At 44.8% G+C, this 11,007-nt stretch overlaps 1 protein-coding gene across 1 annotated transcript in view; it reads right to left on the reverse strand.

Moving 5' to 3' along the window:
• LOC126458063 (uncharacterized) overlaps positions 1 to 10,685 on the reverse strand; it is a 78,793-nt gene extending 68,108 nt beyond the window's left edge. The window contains exon 1 of the mRNA XM_050094867.1: positions 10,663 to 10,685. Coding sequence (XP_049950824.1) covers positions 10,663 to 10,674 — 12 coding nt within the window. The 5' untranslated portion in view covers positions 10,675 to 10,685. The remainder of the gene's footprint in view (positions 1 to 10,662) is intronic.
• Positions 10,686 to 11,007: the final 322 nt, after the last annotated feature.

The following is an 11,007-nucleotide window of genomic DNA, read 5'->3' on the forward strand; positions in this document are numbered from 1 at the left end:
TGGTCTAAGATCTTGTTGCACTCTAACAAAGGTTGTGGAACACTGTTCTACGACCTGTGATAGTGGCACCTATTGGAGCGGCTTACTTACAGCTCCTGCAGACCACGGAACTGCTGGACAATTTACCGCTTGCTGTGCGTAGAGGGCTCTGGTTCCAGCACGATGGAGCGCCAGCTCAGTTCGGCGTTGATGTGTGAGCACAGTTAACTGTCGATTTTGAGGAACACTGAATAGGACGAGGAGAACCAGTTGCGTGACCCGTGCTTTCGCCTGACTTCACACCCTTTACCTTTTTTAGGGACGTGTCAAAAGCATTGCGCCAAATCTGAACCAATCCTGGTGTATTCTTCAGAGTTGTACGGGCATTGATACGAAAGCGTACAGCATGTATTGAGGAACAGGGCGAACTTTTTGAAAGACTGATGTAAATTAGTCACAATATGTTTAATAATAATAAACGGTATTCTCCGTCAGTTATAGTTTTTCGTTATTAAGATCGCATTTAAGACTATATGTTCCTTGATAGAAAGTGATCTTCTTTCTGCGACCTATCATTCGTCAAGGATTTTCGGTGAGGTCCTGAAACACCCTGTATACGCTACCAGGCTTTGTGACAACGGTAAACACGAACAACACTAACGCACTCTGGTGGCCATTCCACCCGTCACAAAGAATTGCAAGTATAAACTTTCACATACCCGCCGATGACTTGCACGCTTACGAAGCTCCACTGAATTCTGACGATGAGATACTAATGTCAACGTTCAGAGAAGGCCGATGTGTCATTTTCTCCTGACAGTGATACCTCAACGATAGTAAAGACGGAGAGGATGGAATTCTGTACGGCGGATTTAGCAGAACAAAAATTCACGTCGCGTCTGACGCAACAAGCGGCTGCGCGATCAGCGTCCATCTACATGTTGGCGGCGGCTTAAAAAATCAGTAGCGTCTGTCACTAAAGTGGTCGTCTACGAAAGGTGTCTGTCCCCATATTTGGCGGCCTGTTAAGACCAGTCTGGTGACTCGATCACAGATGTGACACCCTTTCCTAATTTACTTTCAAGCAAGGCATGATGGTAAACACTAAATGGAAAAGCACTCCTGGAGGTAAACAATCCTTCATCACTGGAAACATTGATGCAACTAGGCCATCGGATTCTGGAGAGCCTAAAATATCATATGAGGAAGATTCGGATCTTCCTGCAACTTGCTTTTGTAGCAATTACTACTGAGACATTCATAATGTATATGAAAGTGAAAAAGTGAATATCGTTTATGGCGAACGTCACTAAACTATCAGAGACGTGGTACGGTTGAATGCTGAGAAGAATGCACGATCTGTCTTTGCAAACATTATAAAAAGAGTTCTATAAAATGGAAGTGTGGAGAGTAAAATACGCCAAGGCAAAAGAGGAGTAGCTCTGAAAGAAACGAAACTAACATTTTAGCAGCAGTAACACACATTGAAAATGTCACTAACAGGCATCTCGGAAGTACGAGGGGGATCAAACAAACAAGTGTTCTGCGAAAGCTGCATTCCATCGCATTTCATCCTCTTCACATTCCACTGCATGTACAGCTTTGTGGCAATGACTTCCAGAATTGATTACACTTCTCCGAATGTTAATTACAAGAAGTGCAAAGCTATGTGGCACATCTATGCAAAATTTTGCTTAAGGAAGAAGCATTGTTTACAAGCCATGGAGAAGTCAATCTTAGCAATATTTATTAATCATCAGTTGAAAACCAGCGCGGACTCAAAGAAGTGGATAAAAACAACCATTTGGTATACCAACGATTTGTGCGTGTTTTTTAAGACCCACTCCATTGGCCCCCATTTTATTGATGGAAATCTAAATACACTCAAGTATCTCGAGTTCCTAAGAAATGCTGCTGCCGCAGTTATTGTAAGGCGTCCCACTGGACACAGGGCAGTCAGAGTGGCAACAATATGACAGGTGTTCCTCTCCTTCGGTACGTGTAGTGGCAGACCCTCTTAAGAGAACATTTGGAGAGCATTGGAACGATCTTTCAGGAAACGCAAAACGGTCTGCATACTCACCGAACGTAGCAGTTAGTGCTTTTATCTGTGGCGAAAATTAAAACAACGATCTATTAGGAAATACCGACGACTCCAGAAGGCATGAAATGCCATATAACACGAGCCTGTGCTGCCATTAACTCCAGATGAAATTGAAAAGGGAGTATTGTTCCTCCAGAATCACTTTACAGCGTGTAGCAATGCTTAAGGTCAACATTTTGAGCACCTGGTATAGCAGCCGTGATAACAAACACACCAACAGAATCTGTGTTACATGGCTGCTTATATTTGATATAATAAGGCAGACCATTCTGCAACCTCTTCTCCTGTTTTGTGGCGCTGTTATCTTGATATTATTTGATCAAGTCTCATCCGTAAATGTTATACAGCTGCGGTTCTCCTAGAAGTTTCTTTCAAATACCACAGAAAAAGTTTATAGTCTCATTAGAAGAAAACAAAGTCGGTGTCGTAATTCGTGGACTATAAACATAAAAATTACTTGCGAACGTGAGAAAATTCGCCATATGTTTTTGCTATAACTTGGAGAAAACAGCACCTCGGTATACTTACTCATTATGGATATATTTGCGATTGCCTGTCTAATCCGCCTCACATATATATACACTCTAAGTAAAGAAAAAAAGTAAAATAAAACGATGCATCACGAAGGAATCAACCGAAAGAGACGGAAATCGGTAGATGTGATGTACATGTGCTCATAGACAATTGATTACAATTTCAGAAAAATTGGATGCTTTATTCAGGAAAAAGAGCTTCACAAATTGAGCAAGCCTATAACGCGTTGATCCACCTATGACCCTTACGCAACCGAGCGAGGTGGCTCAGTGGTTAGCACACTGGACTCGCATTCGGGAGGACAACGGTTCAATCCCGCGTCCGGCCATCCAGATTTAGGTTTCTACATCTACATCTATACTCCGCGAGCCACCTTACGGTGTGTGGCGGAGGGTACTTATTGTACCACTATCTGATCCCCCCTTCCCTGTTCCATTCACGAATTGTGCGTGGGAAGAACGACTGCTTGTAAGTCTCCGTATTTGCTCTAATTTCTCGGATCTTTTCGTTGTGATCATTACGCGAGATATATGTGGGCGGTAGTAACATGTTGCCCATCTCTTCCCGGAATGTGCTCTCTCGTAATTTCGATTATAAACCTCTCCGTATTGCGTAACGCCTTTCTTGAAGTGTCCGCCACTGGAGCTTGTTCAGCATCTCCGTAACGCTCTCGCGCTGACTAAATGTCACCATGACGAATCGCGCTGCTTTTCGCTGGATCATGTCTATCTCTCCTATTAATCCAACCTGGTAAGGGTCCCATACTGATGAGCAATACTCAAGAATCGGACGAACAAGCGTTTTGTAAGCTACTTCTTTCGTCGATGAGTCACATTTTCTTAGAATTCTTCCTATGAATCTCAACCTGGCGCCTGCTTTTCCCACTATTTGTTTTATGTGATCATTCCACTTCAGATCGCTCCGGATAGTAACTCCTAAGTATTTTACGGTCGTTACCGCTTCCAATGATTTACCACCTATGGCATAATCGTACTGGAATGGATTTCTGCCCCTATGTATGCGCATTATATTACATTTATCTACGTTTAGGGAAAGCTGCCAGCTGTCGCACCATGCATTAATCCTCTGCAGGTCCTCCTGGAGTACGTACGAGTCTTCTGATGTTGCTACTTTCTTGTAGACAACCGTGTCATCTGCAAATAGCCTCACGGAGCTACCGATGTTGTCAACTAGGTCATTTATGTATATTGTAAACAATAAAGGTCCTATCACGCTTCCCTGCGGTACTCCCGAAATTACCTCTACATCTGCAGATTTTGAACCGTTAAGAATGACATGTTGTGTTCTTTCTTCTAGGAAATCCTGAATCCAATCACAAACCTGGTCCGATATTCCGTAAGCTCGTATTTTTTTCACTAAACGTAAGTGCGGAACCGTATCAAATGCCTTCCTGAAGTCCAGGAATACGGCATCAATCTGCTCGCCAGTGTCTACGGCACTGTGAATTTCTTGGGCAAATAGGGCGAGCTGAGTTTCACATGATCTCTGTTTGCGGAATCCATGTTGGTTATGATGAAGGAGATTTGTATTATCTAAGAACGTCATAATACGAGAACACAAAACATGTTCCATTATTCTACAACAGATTGACGTAAGCGAAATAGGCCTATAATTATTCGCATCTGATTTATGACCCTTCTTGAAAATGGGAACGACCTGCGCTTTCTTCCAGTCGCTAGGTACTTTACGTTCTTCCAGCGATCTACGATAAATTGCTGATAGAAAGGGGGCAAGTTCTTTAGCATAATCACTGTAGAATCTTAAGGGTATCTCGTCTGGTCCGGATGCTTTTCCGCTACTAAGTGATAGCAGTTGTTTTTCTATTCCGATATCGTTTATTTCAATATTTTCCATTTTGGCGTCCGTGCGACGGCTGAAGTCAGGGACCGTGTTACGATTTTCCGCAGTGAAACAGTTTCGGAACACTGAATTCAGTATTTCTGCCTTTCTTCGGTCGTCCTCTGTTTCGGTGCCATCGTGGTCAACGAGTGACTGAATAGGGGATTTAGATCCGCTTACCGATTTTATATATGACCAAAACTTTTTAGGGTTCTTGTTTAGATTGTTTGCCAATGTTTTATGTTCGAATTCGTTGAATGCTTCTCTCATTGCTCTCTTTACGCTCTTTTTCGCTTCGTTCAGCTTTTCCTTATCAGCTATGATTCGACTACTCTTAAACCTATGATGAAGCTTTCTTTGTTTCCGTAGTACCTTTCGTACATGATTGTTATACCACGGTGGATCTTTCCCCTCGCTTTGGACCTTAGTCGGTACGAACTTATCTAAGGCGTACTGGACGATGTTTCTGAATTTTTTCCATTTTTGTTCCACATCCTCTTCCTCAGAAATGAACGTTTGATGGTGGTCACTCAGATATTCTGCGATTTGTGCCCTATCACTCTTGTTAAGCAAATATATTTTCCTTCCTTTCTTGGCATTTCTTATTACACTTGTAGTCACTGATGCAACCACTGACTTATGATCACTGATACCCTCTTCTGCATTCACGGAGTCGAAAAGTTCCGGTCTATTTGTTGCTATGAGGTCTAAAACGTTAGCTTCACGAGTTGGTTCTCTAACTATCTGCTCGAAGTAATTCTCGGACAAGGCAGTCAGGATAATGTCACAAGAGTCTCTGTCCCTGGCTCCAGTTCTGATTGTGTGACTATCCCATTCTATACCTGGTAGATTGAAGTCTCCCCCTATTACAATAGTATGATCACGAAACTTCTTCACGACGTTCTGCAGGTTCTCTCTGAGGCGCTCAACTACTACGGTTGCTGATGCAGGTGGTCTATAGAAGCATCCGACTATCATATCTGACCCACCTTTGATACTTAACTTAACCCAGATTATTTCACATTCGCATTCGCTAATAACTTCACTGGATATTATTGAATTCTTTACTGCTATAAATACTCCTCCACCATTGGCGTTTATCCTATCCTTGCGGTATATATTCCATTCTGTGTCTAGGATTTCGTTACTGTTCACTTCCGGTTTTAACCAACTTTCCGTTCCTAATACTATATGCGCACTATTTCCTTCAATAAGAGATACTAATTCAGGAACCTTGCCCTGGATACTCCTGCAGTTTACCAATATTACGTTAACTTTTCCTGTTTTTGGTCTCTGAGGACGGACGTTCTTTATCAACGATGATAATGTCCTCTCTGGTAAGCCGTCAGGTATTTTATCGTTTCGCCCAAGGGGGGGTCCCTCTAACCTAAAAAACCCCCGTGTGCACGCCACACGTACTCTGCTACCCTAGTAGCTGCTTCCGGTGTGTAGTGCACGCCTGACCTGTCTAGGGGGGCCCTACAGTTCTCCACCCAATAACGGAGGTCGATGAATTTGCAACCATTATAGTCGCAGAGTCGTCTGAGCCTCTGGTTTAGACCCTCCACACGGCTCCAAACCAGAGGACCGCGATCGACTCTGGGCACTATGCTGCAGATATTAAGCTCAGCTTGCACTCCGCGTGCGATGCTGGTTGTCTTCACCAAATCAGCCAGCCGCCGGAAGGAACCAAGGATGGCCGCAGAACCCAAGCGGCAGGCGTCATTCGTTCCGACATGTGCTACTATCTGCAGCCGGTCACACCCAGTGCGTTCAATAGCTGCCGGAAGGGCCTCCTCCACATTACGGACGAGACCCCCCGGCAAGCACACCGAGTGCACACTGGCATTCTTCCCCGACCTACCCCCTATTTTCCTGAGGCGCTCCATAACCCGCCTAACGTTGGAGCTCCCTATAACTAATAGGCCCGCCCTCTGTGACTGTCGGGACCTTGCCGGAGAATCGGCCACTGGCCCAACAGGCGAGGCATCCTGTGGTGGCTCGGAAACGATGTCATCACCACTAGGAAGCACCCCGTACCTGTTGGAAAGGGGTAAGGCAGCTGCCACGCGGCCAGATCCCACCTTTGCCTTTCGGCCAGGCACGCGCGAGCCCACCACTGTCCGCCATTCACCCTGGAGTGATGGCTGACCGGTAAGATGCTCACTGCCGGAAGACGCAGCGACATCAGGGGTTCCATGTGATTCCAAGGCCACCGAAGTAGGCATAGGTCTCACCACAGTTGCCCCAACGCCACTACGAGCCGACGCCTGCGCCTCGAGCTCGATGAGCCTAACAGACAAACCACCTGCCCCCGAAGAGTGGCCAATTCTCCTTGTGTCCGCTCACAACAACCACAGTCCCTACACATGACTATGTTTACCCTTCTCTATACGGTGACAAATTCCCAAGATAATCTTCTGATGAGCTACTCTGATAATCAAGAAACACTCACTGAAATACGAGACGCGAAAACTACGCTAGGTTTTCCCAGAAAAACTATTTAAAAGCTAAGCGCAGCAAATAAGTACAAAAACGCTTTATACAAACAGTACTCGCTGCTGCTGGTGCTCTCACTCTAGCTGTCACAAGACAGTCGCTCCAGGCAAATGCCGGGATGGCACGGCCGACTACCTTCCCCGTCCTTCCCTAATCCGATGAGACCTATGACCTCGCTGTTTGGTCTCTTCCTCCAAACAGCCCAACCCAACCTTTACGCAAGCAGTTATTCGCCTAACATTGATTGACAGAGTTATTGGATGTCCTCGTGAGGGATATCTTGCCAAAATCTGACCAATTGGCGCGTGAGATGGTCAAAATCTCGAGTTGATTGGAGGGCCCAGTCCATAACGTTGCAACCGTTCTTAATTGGGGAGAAATCCAGCGACTCCTTGCTGCTGTCCAAGGTAGGGTTTGGCAAGCATGAGGACAAGCAGTAGAAACTCTAGCCGTGTGCTGGCTGACGCTATCTTGCCTAAATGTAAGGGCAGGATGGCTTGCCATGAAGGGCAACAAAACGGGACGTAGAATACGTCGACGAACCGCTGTGCTGTAAGTGTTTCTGTATATGTACGAGGGCTATCCACAAAGTACATTACGTTTTGGAATTAAAAATAAATAAAGTATTGGAAATTTTTTTAATTATATACAGATGAAAGCCACACTTAAATACTACTTTTCTACATAGTTGCCATTTAAATTAAGGCACTTATCGTAGCGATGGACGAGCTTGGAAATTCCTTCGTCGTAAAATTCGGCCGCCTGCGCCTTCAACCATGTGGTTAATCAGTAACCCGGTAGAAATACGATTTTTGTGGATTTCCTGGAAAGAGGCACTACAATAAACTCTCAAAGGTATTGCCGAACTCTGCACCACCTCAGAAGAGCAATACAAAGCAAGCGCAGGGGAAAGTTTGGCTCAAAGATCTTGCTGATTCACGACAACGCCCGGGCTCACACGGCAAATGCCACTCGTGAAGTTCTCGAATATTTTAAAGTGGGAGTTGTTTCCTCATCCGCCGTACAGTCCCGACCTGGCACCGAGCGACTTCCACTTATTCCCAGCAATCAAGAAGTGGTTGGCTATGCAGCGTTTTGATGACGACGCACAGCTTCAAGAAGAGGTAACCAGGTGGTTGAAGGCGCAGGCGGCCGAATTTTACGACGAAGGAATTTCCAAGCTCGTCCATCGCTACAATAAGTGCCTTAATTTAAATGGCAACTATGTAGAAAAGTAGTATTGAAGTGTGGCTTTCATCTGTATATAATAAAAAAAATTTCCAATCCTTTATTTATTTTTAATTCCAAAACGTAATGTACTTGTGGATAGCCCTCGTACATCACTTCCACCTATTTCCGTCCCATTCGGATAATTCCTTCGTGGTGCGTCTTCTTTTTCTCTCTCTTAGAGTGTATATCCACAGCATCAGATACTGCACATTGCGTGAAGGGGAACAGGGGGAGTCTTCATAACTATATATCACCCGACTTCCTTTCCTATTTCATTCCCTTATGCCTTGTGAACGGGGAGGAATGACTATCAATACATGTCCTATTGTCTCTTATCTTACCCTGACGATCTATGCACGTGATTCACGAAGGAGACAGTAGACATTTGCACAGTCGTCCTCGAATACCGCTGTTTTAAATTTGCCCAACAGCATCTCGCGGGAATAATAGCTTCCTTCTACCAAAATTTTCCGTTTAAGTTCCCTGAGAATCTCATCAGTGTGGGTTGTTCTGAGCTGATCCTCGCACTGCTTCTCTGAAGTCATTCGATGTCTGCTCTCATGTCTACTTTACCACTACTTCGTATTCTTGAACAGTGCTTTGAAAATGCTCTATTAGCGACTTGCTTTGGAATCGCACCTCATAGTCCCGAAACGTTTCCAACACTTTGGTTTGGTAACGAAAAACATAACTGAAAAAAGGTCGAAAATACTGGAGCACGTGAAGCACAACACGATAACACATGAGCACGTGCCACTGAAAGCACCTATCCAGGAACTTTCCCAAGAGGTGATTGGAATCATTCGTATGTTTGCATTTTCGGCCTTTAACTTCTTCTAACCTCTCACCGAATAATATTCCGGGAATTGAAGATTAATCTCAAATTTGTAGTGACGACTAAAATCATAAAATTTCTTCAATAGTGGGATGAAAAGTCTATTTCAGTAGAGAGAAAGGCTGATACATGCAGCAGAAGAATATGCTACTGATTAATTCCTGTGTATTATTCACATAAAAAACCGTCGCCAAGGAACACGAATTCGTGTAACAAACAAACAGTTCTACATAACCTAAAGTCAGAACTCCCTGCCGGCACCGGGAAAGAGATGCTGTTGGATGCGGATTTTGTCGGTATAAGCTCTAAAGATATACAGAAGAACAGAGAAGAAAATTGAGGATTTGTTAGATAATGCTTATTTTGTCTTTCAGACAGAGAGACAATTGTGACATTTGATTGATAATGGAAGCAATCCTTAAGAAAATAAAAACAAGTTGATAGTGTCTGTCGACCCGGAAAAAGCGTTCGACAAACGTTACAAGAAGCTCGAAATTCTGAAAAAAAGTGGTAGTAAGCTATAGGGAAAGATGGCTCGTGTATAGTATATACAAGAACCAAGGGGAAACAAGTGGAATGGAAGAGCAAGGACGAAGTACTCGGTTTAGAAAGTACGTGATACTAGGGTTTCTCGCTCCTGTTGTTCAAGCTCATAGAAGAAGCAAAGACGGAAATGAAAGAAAGGTTCAAGAGTGGGATTAAAATTCTGGGTGAAAGGATATCAATGGTAAACATGGCATTGCTACCATCGGCGTAAGTGGAGAAGAATTACAGGACGTGTTGAACGGACTAAACAGTCTAATGATTACAGAATATGGCTTCAAAGCAAATGTGCTACCGCCGGCCGGGGTGGCTGAGCGGTTCTAGGCGCTACAGTCTGGAACTGCGCGACCGCTACGGTCCCAGGTTCGAATCCTACCTCGAGCATGGTTGTGTGTGATGTCCTTAGGTTAGTTAGATTTAAGTAGTTCTAAGTTCTAGGGGACTGATGACCTCAGCAGTTAAGTCCCATAGTGCTCAGAGCCATTTGAACCATTTGAACCAAATCTGCTACCGACGCAGCAAAGTAACGCACGGAGCGACGAGGCAAAGAGGAGACAATGAGCAGACTAGTATATGTAAGAGAGGCATTCCTAACCAAGAAAACTATTCTAGTACCAAACGTCGACCTTAATCTGAGGGAGAAATGTCTATGAATGTACGTTAGGAGCACAGTAGGTAAAGCGAAGAAGAAGAGACTCGAAATGTTTGAGATGTGGTCCTACAGATGGATACTCAAAAAGTAGAATGACTGGTAAGGTAAGCCTTGAGGAGGTTCTCCTCGCAATTGGCGAAGAAAGTAATATATTAAAAACACCGAGAAGAAGGAGAGAAAGGATGATAGGACATGTTAAAGGCATCAGGGAATAACGTCTGTCATATTAGAGAAGCTATAGAGGGGAAAAACTAAAGCGCATTCGAATACATCAAATAAATTACTGAAGATGTTGGGCGCTATTACTATTCTGAGACGAGGTTCGTTAATTTGCTCCAGGAGGTTGAAATGTTAGAAGTTTTCAGTGCTTGCACAGTCGACGACGTTAGCAAGCGGCCCCGTGGCGGTCCAGTCGCGCGTACTCACCCGAACGTCCATGGTGGCGGCCGTCTGTGGACTGACAGCGGCTCAGGCGGAAGAGGTGCGCAGGTCCAGCGGTTTGGTGACCCACCGCGCCCACCGCCTGCGTGGGAGATGCAGTTCTTGCACAAGAGCTCGCGATGGACCGCGCGCCGCCCGTGCTGTAATGCCGCCCACGATCGCTGACGGCGCCACTTTCTTTCCCCCTGGCTGTGGCCGCCTTTCGGGAATTACCAGACCAGGGCACACACACACATCGTTTTCTCACCCGCGTATGTGGCATCGTTGCCTCAATATATTTTTAATCCCGTTCCTCCCAATTGCCAGTCCAGCGCTTTACCACGGCGTCCT

The sequence above is a fragment of the Schistocerca serialis genome, chromosome 1 (assembly GCF_023864345.2).
Source record: "Schistocerca serialis cubense isolate TAMUIC-IGC-003099 chromosome 1, iqSchSeri2.2, whole genome shotgun sequence".
NCBI lineage: Eukaryota > Metazoa > Arthropoda > Insecta > Orthoptera > Acrididae > Schistocerca > Schistocerca serialis.